Here is a 25,619-nt window from a genome sequence, read left to right as displayed (position 1 = left end):
GCAATGTAATAAGGAGGGGGACAACCCCTTCACATACGAAATAATTTCTGTTAATGTTTCCGTTTCGGTTTGCCTTCTGTCTTCGTTTTGAGTTTTAATGTTGGTCCTTACTTTCAGTTGAAAAAACTTGTGCTTTTTTTGTTTCATTTCTCATTATTTTTCAAATAATGCCAGTTAATCTGGCTCACGCTCCATCAAGAATTTCCTCCCCTGACGGAAAACTCTTCCATGAAGAATCCCCTCCCCTGACGGAAAACTCTTCTATGAAGAATTCCCTCCCCTGACGGAAAACTCTTCCATGAAAATTTCCTACCAAGTAAAACACACCCACCCCTTTTAAAATTCTGGACAATTTTATCCTCGCTTGAGATTCCCCCGCCTCGGTAAATTTTTTCCAGAAGGTTCAGCCTAAAGAATTCTCCTCAGCATACTTTTACTTGAAAAATACTTTGATTTCTAATCATTTTTTCAATCACTCCGGAAATCCCCGCTTTCATGAAAACTATTTCCCAGAAATCCACATACGCTGAAAATTTCCCCCGGAACATCTCCAAATGCGAAATTGAGTAGGAAAAGAGAAAGTAAACAAATAAAAGTAATTTCGTTTAGGAATTGTGTCAAATTCTCCGAGTGTAAAATTTCCGCTTGTAAGTTCACCAACGAAAATTTTCCTCCATACGGAAAACTATCCCCATAGACAGTCATCCCAAGTAAACCCCTCCCTCCCCCGAAAAATGTGTACATACTTCCGAATAATAAATACTATACGTAGACAATGGGCAAATTTTATAACAGGAAAACCTACCCCCAGGGGCAGCAATGTGGATCATATTATCTCCAAAGGCATATTTCTGGTTTTTCAACTATGCTGAACAAAATAGCCTTGTAAAATTTGTGATTCGACAATTTTGGGGAAAAAGAGGTGTTTGGATGGGCTAGTTCCCCTCTAATCTTTTGTTCACTTAGAGAGGCATTAGAATTTTTAATTTCCGTTCAAATGAGCCCTCTGTCGATGTTCTAGGACCCTTGGTTCGGTACGATAACCCCTGGCAAAAAAACAACAACAAAAAGGTAAAAATGAAAAAATCAAACAAACATTCAGCCGTGATCTTTTTTCTGACAAAATATAAAAAATTCTCCGTTTTTGCAGATAGGGGTTTGAAACCTCTACAAAAGGTTCTCTGATGCGCTAAACCTAAAATTGTAATTTTCAATAAGATTCCTTCAACTTACCTTAGTGAATCTTGTATTTCGGGAATCAGCATAATAAGAGATTTCTTTTGATATAGTTATTAATACTAATATTCCGTCTTTTAAAGTTTCGGTTACTATTGAGTCTTGTCGTTCCTTACTCGTAGTTCATACCTCGAATTGTTTAATCTCGGCTACTTCTGGTGGCAAAGAAGGAACTAAAATCCATTTAAGAACAATAAAAAAATCCAATAAATCAGAGAAAAATGCCTCTTTTATTTTACAAAATAAAATAAAAATATCGATAAATATCCGTAATTTGGTTTATGAAAGTGTTTTTTTTTTGTTTCGACTTCTTATATTTTTAAACAAGAAGAACACCATTCAAATTTTACCATATTTTCATTAGATCACAAATGATACCCAGGTGTTAATGAGAGTATGTGGGAATTGACATTGTGGGAATCTGTTCATTCTAAATTTTGCGTTTTCTTAAAGACAATTTCTATTCCTTTTAAGCGGGATTTTACAAATGAACTAATTGATGCTTATTCGATGTGTTAATATCTCTCATTACTTTATCTTCGCTTTAGCATTACATATTACAGATTATGGTAAGTAGGTCTCGATAATGAAACATACAGCTTCAGTCATCATCCTAGAGATAGCCTTCGTCAGTTCCTTACACTTCCGAAAAAGCAGAAATTGGAAAAAAAATAAGTTAAAATCAAAATAAGTACAATTCTATTTGTGAAAAAAACTAATCCGCAGAAATTTCTGGGGGGGGAGGGTAGGGACAGGCCGAAGAAATACTGTTTCAAAAAAATGAAAAAGCATTGCTAAAGCTAATAGATCACTTAAGTTTACTAGTTGCCAACGAGTGTCACACCAACACAATGGGACATGGAGTTCACAAGAATACAATTGAAGCTTAAGCCTTCAAGGGTATAAACTTAGATGTACATACATCTGTAGTATGTGCATAAGAATACAATAGCGGTATTTAAGAAAAGTAACCCTGAGTTTAGACCCGTAGATCCCTTCTGGATAAGTAAAAAGGATGACTATAAGAAATAGTTGAGTTTTAAAAAAAACTCCCCAGCAAAACCCTCTGACACCCTCCCTCTATTGTTCACACTTTTGTGCATATAGTATTGTGTGTAAAATATTTATTGATTGTGTGCATTCATGATGCTTCACAGTCTTACGTCCTCCCGTAGGAAATACTGTCTCACCTATTATCGGTCTTCCAGGCCATCAAAGGCACTGACATTTGTAAAGAAATTGGGCTTTGTGGCTGACAGGTCAAATTTGGATGGAGTAAAATATTAAAATATTTTAAAACCAAATTTGTCAAAGTAGCTTGTAAAATTTCTTAGTGTCCGATTTACTGAGTTAGTGAAAGAGCAATACGTTCGCTTGAATTATCTTGAACTCAATTATATTATATTACCACACATTTAGTGACTTTTAGTAATAAATTTATAATCTATTTAATTTTTTAGTGCCAAGCTGTTGTGATCAATTGCTGTGAAAAATTCTTTAATTATTTTGAATATTTTTCGACGATAAGCATGTTTGTCAATCTTATGGGATTAACCTGATATTTTTACGAAAAGTCAGTCAGGTGCTTAAACACTAAAAAAAACAAAAACAAAAAAAAAACAAGAGCTAAGAGCTCACATGGCATGAGCTCTAGCAAAATTCTAACAATCAATAGATTGATTTAAAAGGGAAAACAGAAGCTTAATGTCGGTTGGGATTTAAAATAAAAGCTCTGAGACACGAGGTCCTTCTAAATATCAAAATTCATTAAGATACGATCATCCACTCGTAAGTTAAAAATACCTCATTTTTTCTAATTTTTCCTCTCCCTTCAACCCCCTAGATGGTCGATTCGGAGAAAACGACTTTATCAAGTCAATTTGTGCGAATCCCTGACACACCTACCAATTTTTATCGTCCTAGCACGTGCAAAAGCACTGAACTCGCCAAAGCACTGAGTCCCCCCTAACTTCCCCAAAGAGAGCGAATCCAGTCCAGTTACGTCAATCACGTATCTAAGACATTTGCTTATTCTACCCACCAAGTTTCATTCTGATCTCTCCACTCTAAGCGTTTTCCGAGATTTCCAGTTTCCCCCTCCAATTCCACAATGTAACCATATCTGGTCTGGATTTAAAATAAGAGCTCTGAGACACGAACTCCTTCTAAATATCAAATTTCATTAAGATCAGGTCAACTTAACTTAAAAGTACCTAAATATTTCTATTTTTTTCGAATTAACATACCCCCCCAAGTCCCCAAATAGAGCGGATTCATTCCGGTTATGCGAATCACGTATCTAGGACTTCTGTTTATTCTTCCCACCAAGCTTCCCATTCTAAGTAGAAAATTTCATTTTCTAATTTTTCCGAATTACCCCTCCCCCCAGCTGTCCAAAAGAGAGCGAATCCGTCCGGTTATGTCAGTCAAGTATCTTTGACTTGTGCTTATTCTTCCCACCAAGTTTCATCCTGATCTCTCCACTGAGTTTCAAGTTCCAAGATTTTCCAAGATTTCCAGTTCCCCCAAACTCCCTCCAATGACACTGGATCCTGTCGGGATTTAAAATAAGAGATCTGAGTTACAAGGTCTTTCTAAATATGAAATTTCATTAAGATCTAATCACTCCTTCGTAAGTTAAAAATACCTCATTTTTTCTAATTTTTCAGAATTTGCCCTCCTCCCTCCAACTCTTCCAAAGAGATCGGATTTGTTCCGGTAATGTCAATCACGTATCTAGGTCTTGTGCTTATTTTTCCCACCAAGTTTCATCCTGATCCCTCCACTCTAAGCGTTTCCCAAGATTTCAGGTTTCTCCCTCCAACTCCCCCCAATTTCACCGGATCCGGTCAGGATTTGAAATAAGGGCTCTAAAACACGATATCCTTCTAAGTATCAAATTTCATCAAGATCCGATTACCCGTTCGCAAGCTAATACCTCATTTTTTTAAATTTTCCGAATTAACCGTCACCCCACTCCCCTCCCAGATGGTCAAATCTGCAAAAATTCTATTTTTAACTTAATAGTGTCTGGTCCATGGTACGCCTGCCAAATTTCATCATTCTAGCTTATCTTAAAGTGCCTAAACTAGCAAAACCGGGACCGACCGACAGACAGACGGACAGAATTTGCGATCGCTACATGTCACTTGGTAAATACCAAATGCCAAACAAAATGACGGTACCTGTTGCCAATCCAGTTTCAAATACATTTACATATGGGTCAGGATTTTGAGAGAGGAGTGTCAATTAAAATAGTTCAAATTCTATACGTAGAAAAAAGCCCACAAATTATTACTATATAAGAATTTGTTTTGTAAGTGGAGAAAACTTCACAAAGAACTGGTCTGCACCAGTTCTATGCAGTCTTTGTAGCACTTTTTGCTGTCTTGTGCAATCTTCCAGTTTTGACGTCAGAGAGATCGAGATGGGTCTATTGCTATTCCTGATTTCAATTCTCTTGGGGTTCTATACGGAACATCAATTTGAGCCACACAATCACTCATTATCAATGCTTTAGAAGTAAAATTGAGAAATTGGAAACAAACTTGCACGCTTTTACTTAAATTTTTAAACATTTTCTTTGTTTTCAAATTCGATTCAAAGTAAGTACATACTGAATTATTTCCCAGACTTAGAATTCGATCGTTAAAAGTAGGTGATTTACCATCGAATCAAATTTTGCTGATGTGAGCAGTCCTAAGCTCTAATATCTCATTTTTCTATGTGTATAGAAAAAAAAGTTCTCCTTTTTCTTTTTCTTGACGCATACATATATACGTGGACCTCCTCTTTAAAATTTTCTTTTCTCGGTTCTTTATTCTTTTATTTCTCTTTTTTGCTTTTCTATAGAGGGTTTATTTACTATTACTACAAATATTACTATTACTTCTATTATGTTGTTACTAATAGCCCAGTACAGTATCAAACCACTTGAGGCCAAAACAACTGAACGCTTATCCTCCAGCTGAAATTATTCGATGTTTAACTCTTGATTCCCTTCTTTTGGAGTTTTATTTTCGTGTATATAATTATTTATCACTTCTTCCAACTCCATTCGAGAATACCCTGCCTTCCATTAGGCCCCTGGCTAAAAAGCAAAGTCCTTAGCAATTTGTCATACTTCATTCGTAAGACGTAGCCCAACCATCTTAATCTTTCTTTCATTATACCTTTAGAAAGTTCAAACCATAGATAGAATAGATTGAACCAAAGATAGAAAAATACTTTTTGTGCAGGTTACTGTCTGACATGCGCTCGTACCATAAAGTAGCTAAACATATCACAACCGAGAACCAAAACTTGATGTGCTGAAGTCACTAGGCCAGTGTGTTATCTGGTAATCTTGTGTATACATATCTGTGTTTAAATAAAAAGGTCTCTATTCTATATATTCTATGATTAGGCATTACTTTGAAAAACATTGTTTTCCTCAGCCTTTTAAAGTGCCCACACTTCCGGGCCACACTTGATCACTGCCATTACCGTGGTTTTTTGTATTCTAACTTTTGGTCGTAAGCTTATCTTCCTATTTTTTCAAACTTTGTTCAACTGCAAAAAAAAAAAAAAAAACAAAAAAAAAAAACACCCTTAGCCTTGGTTATTCTACTTTTTGCATCTACCATGCATCCAAAATCTTTACCAATTCTACCCAGGTAAGTCAAGCCATCCATTTGATCGATGTTTGTCGCTGATAAACACCGTCTCTTCGCCCTTATTTATCTCTAGTCCAAGCGACTTTGTCTTCTTAACTTTAGTTTTCAAACTAGTTCTTGCTCTCTGAACCCTTATAAGCTACAAAATTTCCTTCATTTCACTAAAATTTTTATCTAGGACAATTAAGCCGAAGTCTCGGAGAGTTTTACCTTCCCAAGTTATACAAGGTTGTCCTATAGCCTATGCCATGTTCCGTAGGAAAAAGCCAATCAAAATAAGCCACGTAAAAAGGGATAGGACCAAATCCTGACTCCACAACCAATCAACTACTAAACTCGCTTTCTATTTTAACTGCAGCACTACCATTCATGTACACAGCACTAATTACTTTAATGCACGTATCTGATATGCCACACAAGGATAGCAGATTCACTAAATCTTTTCAGTCAGCTGAATCCAATGCCTGTTAACAATATATAAAACTGGGGAAAAAAGGTCAGATGATTCTGGCACTTCTCAATTATTAGAGGGAAGGTTGAAAAATCTTAAGCCGAACTGGGTTAGCGATTATAATAACTAACAAGCTAACAAGAGGATTATTTCACAACAGAATAATTGACTCAACTTTAATTTTAATAAACTTTTTGCCTCAGTTGCTCTGATTTTCTCACTGATGTCACTCTAATAGCTTCATTTATCTGCGTGGATTAGTAGCGACAATTGCATTTATTAATATTGGTGGTGGTTTTATTTGATTTTAGTTTAGTGTCTGTTTTCTTGTTAACTTTGTTTCTCTTGTGCTGAGTAAGCCTAGTTTGCATACAGGCGAAATATCCGTATTTTTCTAGTCTTTCATCTTTTCTCTCTACTGTTTACTGTCTCGTTTGTTGTCTTTTCATCGAGTTTTGTCCCTCTTTGTTGTTTTTTGTAGAGGGAAATTTTGGTCAACATATGCTTTCTCCTTCCCAAAATCAGTTTTCTTGTCTTAAAACCTTATCTACATCATCTCACAGTCAAATAAATATCCCCATGCTAAATAATGTGCTTCCAACAAAAATCAAGTTCGCTGCTCAGTAGTTGCAACACTCACTCTTATCACCTTTCTTATAAAGTTCTCCCGAATCATTAAATAAGGGTTTAATTAAAATTTTCTTAAAATCACTCGATGCTTCCCATTTTCAAAGCCCAATTCATGTTCTTCAGTAATTTATCAACCGCCATACTTCAGTAATTTAACAACTTAACAACCGCCATAATTCAAAAACCCATTTACAACTGAGGTATCATTATTTTGCAATTCTTTTTGTAACATCTCTAACTCTTCATCGTAAAAGGGATCTTCCTTCACTTCCGAATTGTCGAAAATATTCCTTCCTTTTCAATGTCGTTTTTCATAGGTTTACAATGGTTTAATAAATTCTCAAAATGTACTGCCCATCTCACACTTTCTTCATCACTAATTCAAGCTCCATTACTATTTGCAACTGGACAAGTCCAGAGTGACTGCTTCCTCTAAATTCTTAATTTGCTTATGCATTATCTATTATGCCGTGTAGCAGCATCTTCCAGACCTTCGGCCCTTTTAGCCGTAGCTTCGATTTCATATTTCCTTAGGTCACGCTTTTAAATCTTTTCTGCTTCTTCTACTTTCGTTTTATTATCGTTGGATAATCACTAAAATATTCTTTTATGCAGTTCCTTTCAGTCATCCACCACGCTTAAAGCGCTCTCACGAATACCCCTAACTGTGTTGCTAACTTTTGTCATTAAGAGATCTTGTGCTAATATATAAACTATTTTCCTAAAACAGTTCCATCCATCTTCTACGTCGTCAAATTTTAAACTCTCCAGTTTCACATTCAACTTTTCTTAAAAAGTTCCTCTCAAGTTTTGGTTCAGAGCCTACTGGAGTCATTCCGGACTACTAGAATAACATCATTAACGGCACTACTATAAACCCAGGTGCTCCATCAATCATGCCAATCTTCGATTTACAATAACAAAATCAATAAGGTTAGTTCTCTTACCATTATGTGAGAAAAAAGTGATCTAATTGATCATCTGATGACCAAACACCGTATTGCTTATAACTAGATCATTACATTTGCAAAATTATAGCAGTCTATTACCATGGTTAATATCTTCCCCTGTGTTATATTCTCCCAATCTAGGATGCCATTTATTCCAACTTGTACCATCCCGGGGATTAAAGTCACGTAAAAAGTGTCATATTTCTGTCTGGTATCTTTTCGATTTGTTCCAGGGGCAGATCTAGAGCAAAATATAGATGGAGTCCCAATATGACAAGGGCGCCAACGAGCAAAATCTTGGGGGGCACAATGTGACAAAGGTGTCAACGATTGATCAAATTGATCAATTGGTTCTAAAAAGAGTAAAAAAAAAACAGGATAAGAGGGTGCCAGAAAAAGTCTTGGGGGAAGGGAACCCCCACTTCCTGGATCCACCAGTGATTTGTTATTTTAAGTGTCTCTAAAATTTATCAGAAGTACTGCCGTCTTCGTTAGTTGGTTCCAAGGGCATATGTACCCCTAGGACTGATGTCTTTCACTTTTTGGGCCTAAAAAGAGCATCTAAAGCTTTATTATCAATGCGATCTCAACCTAAGCAAGACTTCGGGACTTCGTTATTCATTATGAGTGTTACTCCCTGCCTGTGTACTCCCTCCTTTATACTTGAATATGTAAATTTTGCGTTACCTGACTTCATGTTTCTTAACCCAGGGAGTTGAGTCAGTAACATTCTTGCAAAAAAAATAACATAAAATTATTAAAAAAAATCCAAAAAATATGCGTTTGTCAGTCAAAAAGTGAATACAATAGCAGTTTTTTTCAATATCGTAACATTCATATCAGGTTCCATGTCCTAATTTTATCATTTCTTAAATCACTAAAATTGCTATGACCCAGTAAAAAGCAATTAGTTCCACCAATGCAGGTCAGGTAACAATAGTTCCCTTTTAAGTCTACACACACTGTTCTTAAGCCGGCATAGAAACGAACAACAGGAAGTCCCTAGGACCCCCGGTTGAACGGAGGCTATATACAAGCCTGGTCATTCCTTCATCATTGCTCTTATTTGTTACTATAATAAAGAAAATGTACTCCAAAACGATTTCCAGAACTAGGCGTGATTAAGTGTTAATTACTAATATAGCTTCACTAGAACATTTTTTAATGCGACAAGGTTTTAAGTTTTATATTGAAGAAGAAAAAGGGAAGAGTTAAAGGACCTAAGGTTGATTTAAGTCGTAATGAGCCCAGGCTAGAGAGAATATACAGCGCCACTAGGCTCTATTCACTTACAAAACTAGGCTAGAGTCTTGATTCTGCTCGTGTCAAAAAGTTATCTGCGGTTCTATTTCAATTCGCGCCAATCAGTAGCGTAATTTGGTCGAAATCCTGGGGGGGGGGGGGCAAAGTTGGTGCCAATTTTCCCAAATAAAGTGAAAGTGGCAGTGAAAATTGAAAATCGCGGGGAGACAAATCTGGTAAAAAAGAAGACAAGAAAAACTTCAATCTGAGACCTAACTCTCTGTGTATTCACACCCATTATCCATGGACCTCTTTAAAACCATCCTAGCCAAGTGGTTAGCGCTCCAGACTTGAAATCCTGACGTCAGGTGTTCGGGTCCTGGCGTAGCTAGTTATTTGTCTTAGACCGAAGAAAATGATATGACTCAGTAGGTTCGGCCAAAGTCGACTCAGCTCTAAATGGGTACTTGGAGAAATCAGGGGGGAAAACACAGGAAGCGTTGGTTGATTTGCTCTCAACCATGCATTGCACTTCTGGCCAAAGGTATCGACTCACGAAATTGGTACCTGTGCAACACAGACTATTGGTCAGCACACGATACTTTTTTTTATATTTAAAACCAACACATTTTTATTTTAATGAAAATACCACTACCTATTAACACATTTAGACGGTTTCAATTAGTTACAGACAAAAATATTCATCGAAAAGTGACCCCCCCCCCTATAAGTATCCCTCGGGTATAAATTTCCTGGCGTTATCCTAGCCTAACACGGAGTGTAGACCATATTACCTAGAAAAATATCGAAACACATTTTTTTTCGTTCTATACTTTAATTATGGTGGCCTCAAACTTATAAAACCACCTAGAATGAAAATAAAATACAAACCAATTATTTCCAAAAATATTTAAGTCGCATTTCTGTTCATTTGAATCTCAAAACATGCTAAATTAAAGTCGAGAAGGCAACCTCAATCTCAGTGCGAATGGTTTTCGAATTATCAAAATATACAACAGAATAATTAACTCTCTTACGACCTACAAGAAGCGTTTTACAAATCATACTTTAATTAACACTTGGGGGAAGATCTTTTCCTTGTCGTCGCATGAATCGATTCTAAGATACATTTAGTCAAACAGAGAAGATATAAAATTTGAGCAAGCATTAAATTGAAGGTTCTTTTGGTTCCTAATACTCCAAGTGCATCACCTCTTGTCTTCAGAAAATAAAGAAAAAGCCTCTCATCTATCAAAATTAGGAGCTGGATACTAATTTTGAAGAGAAAATCAGAGTTTGAAAAACAAACAGGAAAAACTCAAAAGCAAGGCCTACCTTTCTAAGTATCGAAAGATAGAAAGCAAATTTCATGGAAACAATAACTTCCGGTTATATACTCAAAGAGCCCGAAGAGAAGAGAGATCAATCACTAGTAAGGAAATAAACATGTTTTTCAGGTTTTTTGCTTTGCTGTCGAACAGAAACAGAAAAAATATTCATTAGGCTACAGGCAAGAGTTTATTTACAGGAACTTTCTAAATAGCTACATTTCGAGCGAAAACACTTTCTGTCGATCCTCTATGGCTTTCAATGTCGCTTGTCATTACTCCAAAATCAAAGATACACAATCTAAGATGTTGTGTCATGGGATGTTATACTTATACATCATAATATAGGTTTGATGTTGTACCTATTTTCTCTTCAAGTCATGTGAAATGTTTCAACTCTAGTCACTAGTGATTGGTGCAATAGAGTTCAAGTCGCCTGGATTCAAATTTGTGTGGCATTGACTAATATTATGACATATTTGTGGCACCCTAATATAGCGTGAGCTTTTCTATTTTGAATCTGAATATCCGACTGACTCAACTGACGAATTGTATCTGTATACCCCAAATAATGTGTAACCCTCGGTATCTAAATCCACCTTTCAAAACGATCAACAGTGGATTCGACCTCTTCTGAATTATTTCAGGTAAGAATCAATACGTTGAGAAGAACTTCCAAAAACATGAAATTAGAAGGATTTTTTGGTGTTTAATTGACCCACTTAGAAAACAAAAAACAAATACAAAAAACTCATTAGTGTGAGATTTCAAGATAACTTCACACATGAGACATAGCATCTTACATTGTTTGCACCGACGTATATAATCATATATATATATATATATATATATATATATATATATATATATATATATATATATATATATATATATATATATATATATATATATATATATATATGTATATATATATATATATATATATATATATATATATATATATATATATATATATATATATATATATATATACTAGCTGTTGGGGTGGCGCTTCGCACCACCCCAACACCAAGTTGGTGGGGCGCTTCGCGCCCCCCCAAGCCCCCCCGCGCGCGTAAGTCGTTACGCGCCATATTAGTTACACGCCATTGTAGTTGTGTCCCTGTGTCCCACCTGTGAATATAGATAGATTTATATATGTGTTTCAAACTACGTAAAAATTGCGAATATACAACATTTTTGGCTTTCCCACTACTGGGAGCTTTCCGTTTCCAATTGCCAGCAATTGATCTGAAAATGTTTCACAAGAGTCATCGTTTTGCAATCGGACACGCATATTTGTAGTTAATTTTAATATTTTTACGTGTGCCCATAAATTAGAATTTTTCAGGCAAGCATTCATTTCGTCTGCAGGAGTTAAACTACGTAAAAATTGCGAATATACAACATTCTTGGCTTTCCCATTGTCTGTGCATATACAAAGCCGTATGCACTAATAATGACGTCATATGCAAACGCTCTTTTTACAAACAAACAAACATGCATACACACAACTCGTTTTTATATAGATAGATAGATAGGTAGATACAATACAAATTAACTGCGTAAAACTTGCGAATATACAACATTTTTCGCTGTCCAATTGTCGCTGCATATAAATAGATTGTCAGGTTTACCGACCCTCGAACATGCAACGCACAATTGTCCATGGGAAAAACAATTAAATTGAAAAGGCAGATCCGTTGGAATCATGGGAATGCGAGGAATAAGAACAGCCTCACCCTCAAAAGGCCCTGTCAAGATTGTGGCCTCTATTAGGTTTTCCATTGTTTTTTTACGGCAAGTCGCGTGCCATTGCAAAGCTTTGGTGGGTTGATATTTCTTAAAAGTATTATTGGTACGCCTATTTTTAGTTGTAGCACGTGTGGTGGAAACCCTGAAAGATCTATGGAATTTAAAAATTCAGATGGATAATTAACCGCTTCATTTGGTTCCAAAACTGTGTCGACTGACTTGTAAAGGACTGCCTGGTCTCGAATCTTGGTCAAAACAATATTGTTGATTTCGTGGACGTCTATATTTTTGGGTGCGAGAATCGCTCTTTCACTTAGCCATTTATTATTTTTATAATTTTTTAGAATATTCGGAAATACTTTTTCAATCAATTAATTTTTGGACGTCACTAAATTACAGAAATCAGCAGGTAGTTGTATACGTCCTGAAATTGAGTCTATCGTATCATAAATGTCTTTTTGTTCCGACGTTAACTTGGAAATGTTATTTTGTACATACGACAATAGATCATTCGTACTGTAACTTTTTTCACGATCCAATTCTACACATGTCGAAACAGCAGCGATACGGTTAGGTGAAGGCATTCCCAAATCCTGAAGAGGTTTGTTTGCCATACGTATGCACAAATCTTCTATAATAACTAAAGTGTAGTTATAAATTTCTGATGTAAAATCAAAAGTCATATCTGACGTCTCTAACTGTTTTCGATGCAGTATATCTTCGGACATTTTTGACTTATATTTTTCCCATAACTCTGTAGGAGCTGATGGAGAGCAAGTTGTTAAAATGATGCCAAACAATGCACGAATTTGACTTGGGGTTGACGTTTCGCACTAATGGGGAATATGGAACAACCCACTGGTTATCTACTTCGATGGTGGTACCGTTGCCATTGTAGGTTCTTCAGTCATTTTACAATTAGAAATTTCTCTTTCAACGGTCTTCTTACAATTAAAAATTTGTCTTTGAACGATATTCTTAAATACCTGTGTCCTGGTCGTCATTTATATTCCCTGTGTCCCGGCCGTCATTTGTGTCCCGGTATCCCAGTCTGTAATTTCTCTTTGAGTGTCCCGGTCGTTATTTATATTCCCTCTGTCCCGGTCGTCATTTGTGTCCCAGTCTGTAATTTCTCTTTGAGTGTTTTTTCTTTTTAGTATTTTTTATTTTTTTACATTTTTTCTTTTTTCAGTTTTCTTTTTCTTCTTTATTTTTCAGCTTCACTATGAAATACATATCGCCAAACCTTTGTTTTTTTAACTAAAATCTGGTAGGCATTGATGACCTTATCCGAGTCAAAATCCCAAACCCAATCATCATCGCTATCATTTTCAGTTTTGATATGTTTTGACTCTCGCTGTCCAGGTGGATCTTCATCTAACTGCGCGGTTTTGCCTTCTTTAGCCTCAAGCCTGTTTCCTTGCTGTTCTTTTGATTCCTCGGCACGCTTTCTTTTCTGACTTTCTCTATCAGCAGCAAGTTTTTTGGCATAGACTCTTTGAGCATCTTCATCGGCTTTTGCCATTGTAAGTTCATCAGTCATTTTAAACTTAAACATTAATAGATTTCTACATGAACATATATGTCTTAAATATATTTAATGACGTCACCGTCATAGCAAAAATGACGACAACTAACTTCATGACGTCAGCTGACACAGAAACATGACGTCACCTGATCCACAGACAGACAGACAACTTATTTTTATATATATATATATATATATATATATATATATATATATATATATATATATATATATATATATATATATATATATATATATATATATATATATATATATATATAATCATATTGGTCCGCCCCTTATAGAGAAGAAATCATATTTTTTTTTTCTTGAGAGGGGCCTAAATAAGTTCTTACAGTAAAGAGATTTATTCCAACACTAAAGAAGAGTCCAGGGAAGGGACTTTTTCAGTCCGAGGATTCTTTCTTGAGCCCTCTCTTCCTGCAACTAGGCTCATACAGCCATTATGGAAACTTTAGGTTCTGGTATTCAGATTAAAATCGGCTGGGTCTAAAAACATTCTTTTATATTTGTAAGTTAAAGCAGTTGAATTAACAGAAAAACCGACATGACAAAACAGTAACGGCCAGAGTCATGAATTAGAATCTGTAGTATATGAATTTTTTTCCTCTGTTGTTTTCTGTTTATGTGTTTTTGCTGTTTTAATAAGCTTCCCTCTCCAAAAAAAAAAATAAGAAAAAAAAGTTTTAACAACTATAAAAAGACAATTGTATTTTAGACTTCGTATTTTGTAGACTTCAAAACGGCCAAAAATGATGGCGCACAGTATCAGCATTTATACTAAAATATCTTTGAAATGCTGTCTACGATTACCTGTTTTCTGACGATGACCAATATGTAGGAATAAAAGTAGTAGAAAACGTCTTTCCAGCTCATAAAAAGAAAAGAAAAACAATGTGGCAGGATGATCCTGTTAGAAAGATAAAATCCATTTTGCCCTTACCTTTTGCCCTACCTTTTGCCCTTAGCTAATTATTTGCTCCACAAGCCACTATGGACACATAACTCTAGATTGACTAGTTAATATAGCATCGCAGATCTAGAAATCGCAGTTTCGTAACTTTTTGAAAAACTTAAAAAGAAAACAGAAGGTCACCCAGTATTCTTATTATTATCATAATTGAGTTATCTATTTTTCTAGTTTTTATCGTGTTAAGCTACATTTGAATGCTGTTATCGAAGCTGTATCCAAGATTTTTGTTCGAGGTGGGGGAGTTCACAACTTTTTTTTAAAATGCATCAAAAAATTGTTTACACGCAGTTTGTCACTTTTATACGAATCGGACATAAGCTTGGGAGGGGGGCTCAAAACCCTATCCCCCCTACGTAATACGGATTCGGTTGTTGTCGTTGTATTGTTAATGTAGATGTTCCTTTTTATTTTTCTTTTCTTTTCTTTATTTATTTTCCCATATAGACTGTTATTCAAAAAATAGATAAATTAAAATTACCTGTATCAACAATAACATCAATGAGATCCATACTCTTTGCAAAGGCATCCCTTAGATTTACATGATGGAATGAAACTATGGAGCCTTCACGTTTCGCTCGCTCTAAAGCTTCTTTTCGCTTCATCGCCTTTTCGCGGCGCATTTGATTCTTATAGAACTCCGTAAAATTGTTTACTACGATTGGAATAGGCAGTGCAACAACTAACACACCACAAATGCAACAAACAGCACCAATAATTTTTCCCAGCCACGTCATTGGGTAAATGTCACCATATCCAACTGTTGTCATTGTAATTGCTGCCCACCAAAAGGCCGCTGGTATGCTTGTAAACTCGGTACCTGCTTCGTCTTTTTCAGCAAAATAGCACAAACTTGAGAAAATTAACACACCCATCGCTAGAAATAGCATCAACAATCCCAGCTCTTTATAGGAATTTTTTAAAGTGAAGCCCAGACTTTGTAAGCCTGTTGAATGCCTGGCTAATTTCAGAATTCTTAAAATCCTCATAATTCGAAATACTTGAACAATCCTCCGCACATCTTGGAACTGTTCAGTGTGTTTGTTGCTTTCAATAAGAAACGAAATGTAATAAGGCAAAATAGCAAGTAAATCTATCACGTTCATACCACCTTTGAAAAATTTCCACTTATTTGGTGAGGAAAAAAAGCGAAGCAGGTACTCCGTAGTAAACCATGCTATGCAATATGCTTCTACTAACGATAAATGGGGATTGTCCATAAGTAGGCCTTCTGCGTCATGGTCCTGAAGACTTTGTATTGTATTCAGGGTTAACGCGACAGTCGATAATATAATAAATAATATTGATATCACTGCAACAACCTGAAATGGAAAGGAACACATGAAACAAAACTAATAAAATTGGCTAAAAATACTAGAGAATCAAATAATAGCACCATCAATACCAGATATTAAGAGGGGCCGAGACTATTCAACTTCAGGACTTGAAATTAAAAATGCAACGTGACTGCTGATTTTATGGTAAGTGATATTGATATTATTGGAATGACCTGAAATGTAAAGGAAGACATTAACTAAATTTAAAAAGTAGGCTACAAATATTGGAGAATCATACATATTGGCTTTCAGATATTAAAAGGAGCCCAGAGTATTCGATTTCAGGACCTAAAAAATGAGAATGATGTAACCTGACAGATGATTGTATAATAAATAATATATAAATAATATTGTAATATATAAATAAGATTGTAAATAAATAATACTGATATTATTACGACGACCTGAAATGTAATGGAATTGAAACAGTAGCGTGCAAATACTAAAGAATCCAATATCGTCGCTTTGAGATCTTACAAAAACCTAGACCCGTGATTCCCAACGTGGGGCGTAGACCCATCCGTTGGAGCATGGCAATAATTTGGTGGGTCATGGGCAGGATCTGTATCCTTCGGGTGACTATAGGCCTACTTTAGAGGCTTAATTCTGAAAAAAAACTAATATTTTTTATGTGAAATACGTCGCATTCTAATCCATTTCAAGAGCGAGAAAGATACATGACAGTATTGCAATAATGATAGCCTATAGATTGAATAAAAGGAGTTGTATTCAGAGAGTATTATTCATTAGCATAAAATACGACTAGAGAACGACCCAAAAAAGATGCCAAGTTAATGGTCTTTTAAGCTTTCTTCAGGTGAGTAGGTATAAATCTTGAAAAAAAAAATATAAATATCACGAAGGGATCAACAGGATTTTAGAAATACCTAGGTGGGGCATAGCCCAAAATCATTTGAGAACCACTGATCTAGATCATTCAACTTCAGGACTTGAACAATGAGATTGATAAAAGATAATAGGATCTTTGTGATAAGGCGTCGGTTTCACTGATCACAACCGTTTTGGTTTTCTACCAGCTGCTATCAAGATAAGCGCTATCTTTTGTTATTTCTCCGATTTATTTATTTTCTGAAATTCTTCTGTAAAAGCATAATTTAATCGGTTTCTTCTTATAAATGACAGGGAGTATTTCCAAATGACAACTAATGCACAAAAATCCCTAAATTCCAAGAAACTTTTTTGGGAATTATCGATGAATGGCAATTGAAGCTTACTTTGATGAAACTGAAAATCACATGGCAAGCCTGTTTATGTAGAACTGATATTTTTCATAAATTTCCGGTGCGTGTACTTTGCTATGGTATATATTTCCTGAATTGTAGTTGGCTTTAAATTAAGATACCTTTATGAAACAGTTCGTGCAAACGAGCTGTAATTAAGCAGTGACCCGGCTCAGTAGTAAACGAAACTCTAAAAAACTGCATTTGTTACTAATATATATATATATATATATATATATATATATATATATATATATATATATATATATATATATATATATATATATATATATCAAAAGAATCGGCTTATAGTGCTGATTTCAAATATATAAGTTTTATAAAGTTTAGTTTTACCCATTAAAGCGTACGAGCCTGAGAAAATTTGCTTCATTTTCGATAAAAGGGGATAACACCCCCGAAAAGCCATAGGATCTTAACGAAAATTACACCATCAGATTCAGTGTATCAGAAAACCCGATTGTACAGGTTTCAAGGTCATATGCAAAGTTGTGGAAGTGTGTATTTTTTGCCAGAAGAAAGATCACGGATGCGCGTTTATTTGTTTGTTTGTTGTTGTTTTTTGTTTTCTTTTTCTCAGGGGTGATCTTATCAACCCGGTGGTTCTAGAATATCGCAAGAAGGCTCATTTGAACGGACACTAAAAGTTCTAGTGCTCTTTTTTAAGTGACCAAAAAGATTGAAGATTGAAGGGCCTTTGGATATGACATGACTTCCACGGCCCCAGGGGAAAGGTCTTCAAGTTTTAAAATTTGCCCGTCGTTTACGCACAGTATTTTCTATTGAGAAGTAAGTATACATTTTCGGGTGGTGGGGATGGATTCTCTGCTGTGTCTTTCCCAGGGGTGAATTTTCCATGGGGATGGAAGTTGCCATGGGGTAAACTTGTCAGGGACATTAAACACTGGAGAAATTTGCCAGAATCCCTATACAAAATTCTTCTTATATGTCTTGCTTTCTTTTTTCCGTTTCAATTTTACACGTGGAGTTGTTAAGGGTAATTTTCCGGGGTAAATTTTCACTGGAATTGCATTGTCGAAAGGTCTGATTTCCTGGCACTATTTAAAAAACGATCAGAAATTAAATAAAAACAAGTTTTTTCAACTAAAAGTAAGGAGCAACAATAAAACTTAAAACTAACAGATATTATTACATATGAATGGAAAATGCCCCCTCCTCAACACCTTGTTCTTTACGCTAAAGTTTGTATTTATCCCAATTCTCTAAGAACGGCTTCTATAGTACAAGGGTAGTTTAATTAGAACAAGAAGAAACTTTTATAAAAATACTCAAACACTTTAATGTAAAGAGTGAGGTCTTGAGGATGGGGCAATCCCCTTCATATACGTAATAATATCTGTTCGCTTTAAATTTTAATGTTGCTCCTTACTTTCAGTTGAAAAAACTTGTTTTTTTTTAAATTTAATTACAGTTAAAGCTGGTCAGCATCTGCTGTTTTAGGTTTTTTTTGGGGGGGGGGGGAGTTCTTTTGTGTGTTTTTTTGTGGGGCTTTCTTACGTATGAAGTACAAGTAACTCAACCAATCAACCTTTTAAAACTATATTTGTTCAGCGGACAGTACAACAGCTAAAGAAAATGTTTGCCAGAATGGGGCAAAATTACTTTGATATCATGAAACCTCATGCTATAGGTAAAAACCTCTCCCATCACCTATGGTTGCATTTATTTTCTAAAAGAAAGTGTGTCAAAACCTCACTCGGGAGTACTGAGCACACATAGCTACCTTTGTCTCTCTGGAATGGAAAGAGTAAGGGAACGTTCCATGACAGGGTAACTCTTATAATGTGCTAACCAGCAAAGCTAGTTTTTTAAGCCAAATATCCCCACAAGTTTTACTTTTTATTCAATACTTTCAATACTTACATCCTCACACTTAAAAGTTGTAGCCATGTTGATCTTTTTTACGATTGAAAGAATTTGATTCATTATCTATCCACCAGAAATGTCTGTTAGAACAATATTAAAATCTTCAAAGTTGCATTTAGACTTTATTGATCAAACTCCAGTGACAATACTTAGGCAAAGTTTATTCAGCATCTTTATCTGAAGGAAAATGTTTCTACTGTTTAGTTTTCCAGCTCTATTCCAGGGACAAATTCGGTCCCTGAAAATCAATAGAGCAATGTTTCGGATCCCTGGTTCCTTTTATAAAAGGTCGAAAAGGAAAGAAATAAACCAGGTAAAACATGACTCGCTTCCTTTATTTCAGTGCTATTTACTATTCTAATTACAATAGTAATTACAATAGTAAAAGAGGATTTGCCATTGTAAACTCAGCGCTATTTTACTGAAGCCTTGAACCAGCAAGTAATACATCATTAATTAAATGCTCAAAGTTTTTTGTATCTGGAAATATATATCAATGGTCAAGGCCGTATCCAGGGGGAGGGGGAGGGTACGAGTTTTTAACCCCCAACCAAAAAAAGTTCTTTCGACTGGTAAAAGCATCACAAAAATCCATCTAAATTAATTTTTGATGCGTTGTTTAAAGATATTTTTACCCCTACCCGAACAAAAAAACTGGATAAACCCTTGTCAATGGTTAACAGCATTGCTCCTACCTTTTGGGACTTTCCCAAAGGTTTTCAAATGTACACCCTGAAAAAAATTACTAAGTTTTATGTTAGCCATCAAAAGCTACGAGCCTGAAAAAATATTCCTGGTTTTCAAAAAAGGGATAAAACATCCCCAGAAATTCAAACAACCTTAACAAAAAATAACCCCATCATATTCACCATAACAGAAAACCCAACTGTAGAGTTTTCAAGCTCTCACCTATAAATGTGTAGGATTTTGTATTTTTTGGCAAAATAATTTTTTTTGGCAAAAGAATTATCCAAAGAAAAAAGAATTATCCAAAGAAAAAAAAATTTTTTGCAAAAGAATTTTTTTTGGTAAAAGAATTATCCCGAATAATTGTTCATTTGTTGTTTCTTTTTTGCTTTTTTCCCAGGGATAATCACATCAAACCCAATTGTCCTAGAAGACTGAGAGAGAGCTCATTTGAACGACAATCAAAAGTTCTAGTGCTCTTTTTCAGTGACAAAAAAGATTCGAAGGCATCTAGCCCCCTTCCCACACCCATTTTCCCCCAAAGACATAACATAAAAATTATAAGATAGCTATTTAATTCAGCATGGTTGAAAGATCAATAGCTATGCTTTTGATGGTGATATGCCCTTCCATTGTCTCTGGGGAAAGGGTTGCAAGTTAAACAATTTGCCCATATTATTCCAAATAGAAAAACATAAGTTTTTCGTGGTAATTTTCGGCGAAGAGGGAGAGGGGAGGATTTTCCACAGGGATAATTTTTCTTAGGGAATATTCTGGGGGAAATGTCCGGAAGAAATTTTAAAAACATAAGTTTTGGGGCTTTGGACCCCCTTCTTTCAGCTTTACTGACTCCTACCACCAGAAAAATAGTTGGTCAAAAACTATGCAATACTAATCAGAGTGATAAACTCACTCTTTTATGTGAATTTTTCAGATTGTTATCTTTAATAGTCCTCCATTCCATGCTACTGCTGGTTCAAATTTGAGACAGGTGGTTTTCACATTCATACAGAAGGTGCGAATTTTAGACAGATGGCCAAAATAGCGACACTAGGGATTGCGCAAATAAGACCTATCGGCCACGTTTGCCACTGTGCACCAGAAATTTAAAAAGAGGGTTGTCCCAATAAAATATTACTAAGAAATGAGATCAAAGAAACAAGGTCAATGTTGAACGAAATTAATAATTATCAGTAGCAAAATGAAACTAAAAATGAAAGACATAAAGAAATAAAATTGAACATATAGTTTCTAGTAGTGAAAATAAATTGTTGACGAAAATTGACGGAGTGGGAGACCAGAACTCTTAAATGAAATTTTTATATGAATCACGGGTTGAGATCAAAAATAAAATGAAATAAAATGGTTATGAAATATCTCAATAATGATGCTCTGAAATCAAACAGTTCGTGGTAACGATCTGTATGTAAGGAGCCACCCAGCTCAATAGTAAACGAAACTTTAAACAACAAAATTTCGATACCAATAAATACATCAAAAGAATGAAATTTTTTGTTGGTTTTAAATATATAAGTTTCACTAAGTTTAGTCTTATCTTTGACAACACTTCCAAAACCAAAACTAAAAACTAAAAACTAAAATTTTGATGCATTCGAAAAAAAGGCATATGTATTTTTAGCAAAAAATACTTTTGGTTTCATTTTCATTTCGATACTAAATTAAAGCTATTAAAGCTAATTAAAGCTAAATTAAAGCTAAATTAAAGCTACTTGCTATTACAGGGAAGAGGGAACTGGGTATTTCTAAGAGATCCCAACTAAACTTTTGGAACATCTTTTATCTACTAAGCTTTTTTTTCTGATTAAATATTTGACTCTACTTCCTTTATCGTTTCTCTGTGAACCTATTTTTACAAAAAAAGGGTTGACCAGACATTTTCAACCAGTCCTCTGAATAGCGAGAAGTACTTAGCGTGCAGAATTTAGCTACATTTGAAATGGGGCAATTTATAAAAAGAAATATTTTTATTATCTTTTTATTATGACATTTAATTACATTTCTGTGAAAATATGCTTAACCAAAACGGGTTGACCAGGCATTTTTGCCCAGTCTTTGAATAGATGGAAGTACTTAAAATTGTAAATAAATAATTCAGTAATGTGTTCTGGCCTCTAGGGGTATGATTTTATTAGTATTGTTGAATTTGTTTGTCGAAGGGCTTGTGGTGCCGATTAGGTCGTACTATTGGTTTTATAAATAATTTTTTTTCTTTATCCTGTGTTATTTTCTAATTTATTTTTGCCACCACCTCGGACAAGTTTTTACTTCTCGGGGTGGTTGTTATTACTGTTTTTGTTTTGGTTTAATAATAAATGTTTTCTCTCTCAAAACATGCAAAATTTTGCTAAGTTCGAAAAACAGTATTCATTTAAATAGAAAATTATTTTAAATAAAATTTTGACATGCTGCTAAGCGAAAATTATACTTACTCTTGCAGGAAGAGATGACGTAGGTTTTTCTAAGAGATCCCAAACAAACTTTTGATACTTCGCAAATCTTCCGTCTCCAAAATCTTCTTGTTCTGCTTGAATTAATGATTCTGCCTCCTTTCTCATTTCTTCGTGAACATGTTCCTTCCTTTGATGATACTTGTGCTGACAGCAAGTTTCCAAATATAACTCATCCACTCCCCAGTATTCCAAGTCATCACTAAATGCGATAACACACATTTCCTCGACTAAATGCAACTTCCCAGTTCTATAGAAATTCAAAATTGAAGTGAATGAACGAGGATGTCTATCAAAGAAGTATTCATTTTCGACTAAAGAATAATCATCACATAATTCCATGATTTGTTCATGTGTGTTACACTCCCTTAATTTTCCAAGGCGTGTATGTGGCAAACGTTCCAAAGTCCGCCACAGCACTTCATGGCGAACACCACCAACATTTATTGAAACACGGCGGTTTAGGGCGCGACTTCTCATAATCATAAATGGTTCTGGGGGTATTGAACCCATTGATCTGAAATGATTTGAGTATAAAACCATACTTTTAATTAAAAAATATGACAAAATTATAAAATGGTACCAAGGTATCCCCCTGGTTACATTTCATAGTGGATGAGAAATATTTCACGGACAAAATTATATATAACTGTAATAACAACATAGACACTGTAAGAGAGGATCTAGGGGCAATGGCCCATTCAAGGAAAACAGAAAAAAATTGATAACTAAGCTTGGGAAAGCAGGCCTTTGTATATTTGCCCCTATTTGATAATTTTTTAAAACAATTCATTTTTATTCTAATGAAGACTTTACCACCCATAAAAACGTTTAAAGTGCTTTATTTTATTACCGTTCCACCAATTCATTGGAAAATTTCTTCCCTTCACCTGGTGAAACTTCAATACGGTGTCCTTAAATCGCAATGAGATTTAAAACTTCTGATTTTAAAGCTTTTCTCATTACAATTTACAAAAAGGAACTCACACATTGCTTCACAAAGTTTTTTACATGATGCATAAAATGGACATATGTTTGCGAACATAATTAATGCCACCCAAGATAGCCCCATGCACTGATACCCTTATTGTTTAGAGATACTAATTTGCGATAAATGTAATAAAAAGCAATAAATAGCAGACTTCCAAGCTATTAATATTGTTGTTAATAATTAAGGCTATTAAAAGCTATATAATACAAATATTTTTTTTTGTATTTGACATTTTTCCCTTTCAACTAACACAAACCCTTTTTTAACATGATCTATCGCATAGGACACATGCTTGCCTTAACAATCGATTCAAGACTCACATATTTGACATATTGGCATATTTAGTCACAAATGACATATTTATTGTCAATTGTGTTGTGTGCTCTCTTCCGGCCTCAAAATAACCGAACGCCTGTTTTCAGAATGATGAACACAAGTATCTTGCCTCTTTAAAAGGGAGCAAACATTGTCCAAGATACTGTTAGGATCGTTCCTAGGGCGGGTGTTGTCCACGGCAAAACCCCCCACCCTCAAAACAAGAAGAAATCATAAAAACTAGCAAATGACTAACACAACATCAGCAAGATCTTTACTGTTGTAACTCTTGCCAACCGCATCGATACCCAAGGTTACTTGCCCCGTACACTTCGCCCTTCCCTTTGAATGAACGTTGGCACTATTACACCATATATTAGGAAGCCTCAAGATCGTTACACAGTCAACAGCTTTTCTGTATTTTTTCATTTCCCAGTCTAATTCCTTGCAGACCCTCCTTACCTATACATGACCTATGGGCTACTCGCTGGTCACCATGGGTTTAGTCACCCATGCCCTATATGCAATTTTTTGTCGTTGAATAAAGAACAATGAAATTTGCCAAAAAAAAATAATTTCCGAGATATAGAACAACCAGCTCTTTTCTCCCCAATGAAATTACTGGTGCAGTTTTAGACCAATGCTAAAAACAAGTCTACTATTAACAACTCTAACATTTAATTTACACACACGCCATAAACCAGGATTAAAGCAGAAAGAGGGAATTGACAAAATCGTTCTGCTTTCTAGTTTTCATTTCCCTCTCTCAATCTTTATCTCTAAGGGAAGCCATTTTAAGTAACGGTAATAGTTTCCATTCCTTATAATGAGGTTTCTGAATAGTGGTAAAAAAAGTTTTCCAGGAATTTTCCAGGGACCTTGTTTGCTCTCTAAGTCATCAGGGATTTTAGGCTAGATGATTTATGAACAATCAAATTACTGGTGAGGAATTCAGCGCTGGATTGTCAATTTTGGAAGTCTTGATCCTCATTCACGACAATAATTGTAACCTTTATAGGCTTATTTTTTGTAGTTTTCGCTATTTATTTTTAGATCTTATCAAATTTTATGAGGTTTGTTCGACAATAAAGAATGCTTTTTCCTGCTTCTTCTAGTGGTTTATTGCGTTTTTTTTTCGTTGTTTATTAACCTATGTTGGTTAGAATAGTAAATAGTCTTGTAAATCTTTGCGAAATTAGGAAAAAAATTTCAGGCATGAAATTTTTCTGGGACTGCCATCCCCCTCCTGGTGACTTTTTAGCAGAAAATATGTTTTTCGTCTTGATGTCCCACTACTTCTGTGACTTACGTAAGAATTAAATTTAAAAAAGAAATTTCTCACCTGAAAATAGGGGGCAATATTACAGCTGGTTCTAGGCGTTTACTATCCCCCCCACCGTTTACCCCTGGGAAAATATCCTCCTCCGCGTAAAATTCCCCTGGTGAACAACCCCAGAAAGTACCTCCCCCCGTGGAAAAAAAGGCTTTCCAAATTTGGAAATTTCATTTGAGCTTCGTTTTTTTTTCTGTAGGGGTAAGAAATTTTGGCACTTGTGCATTACACGCCACTCACTCAAGTTTGCGCTGTGTAAAATTCGAGAACCAACCCGTTTCTTCGTTAGTTTTTTTTTTAGCCTAAAGTGAGACAAGACAACGAAAAGTGATAGAACGATGGGAAATATACAATTTGGGCTATATATTTGCACATAAGGGGGGGGGGGGGTAAAGTATTTGGACATTTTGAACTCAGAAAACAATTCTTATTTCACAATCCCAGAATAATTGTACCTAACACATTTTGCATGCAGACCCACTATACTTTGCCTCCCCCCTAATGTGTAAATATATAGCCCAAATTTATTTCAAAGTAACGAAAAAACTAGAAACCAGTTTGTTCTCGAGTTTTACA

At 35.2% G+C, this 25,619-nt stretch overlaps 1 protein-coding gene across 7 annotated transcripts in view; it reads right to left on the bottom strand.

Annotated features, from left to right (window-relative positions):
- The window catches only part of LOC136034907 (potassium voltage-gated channel subfamily B member 2-like), a 224,209-nt gene that overhangs the window by 161,060 nt on the left and 37,530 nt on the right, over window positions 1-25,619 (bottom strand). For all 7 annotated transcript variants that reach the window (XR_010619286.1, XM_065716407.1, XM_065716406.1 and 4 more), the window contains exons 3-4: window positions 22,387-22,921; window positions 15,248-16,088 (exon numbers count right to left, since the gene is read on the bottom strand). Coding sequence is in view for 6 of the 7 variants with exons in the window: in XM_065716407.1 (XP_065572479.1) it covers window positions 15,248-16,088; window positions 22,387-22,921 (1,376 nt within the window). In the remaining variant the exon portion in view is untranslated. The remainder of the gene's footprint in view (window positions 1-15,247; window positions 16,089-22,386; window positions 22,922-25,619) is intronic.

Source organism: Artemia franciscana, chromosome 13 (genome assembly GCF_032884065.1).
Source record: "Artemia franciscana chromosome 13, ASM3288406v1, whole genome shotgun sequence".
In the NCBI taxonomy this organism is placed as follows: Eukaryota; Metazoa; Arthropoda; class Branchiopoda; order Anostraca; family Artemiidae; genus Artemia; species Artemia franciscana.
The sequence above is the reverse complement of the archived record's forward strand: the minus strand, read 5'-3'. Positions and strand labels throughout refer to the sequence as shown.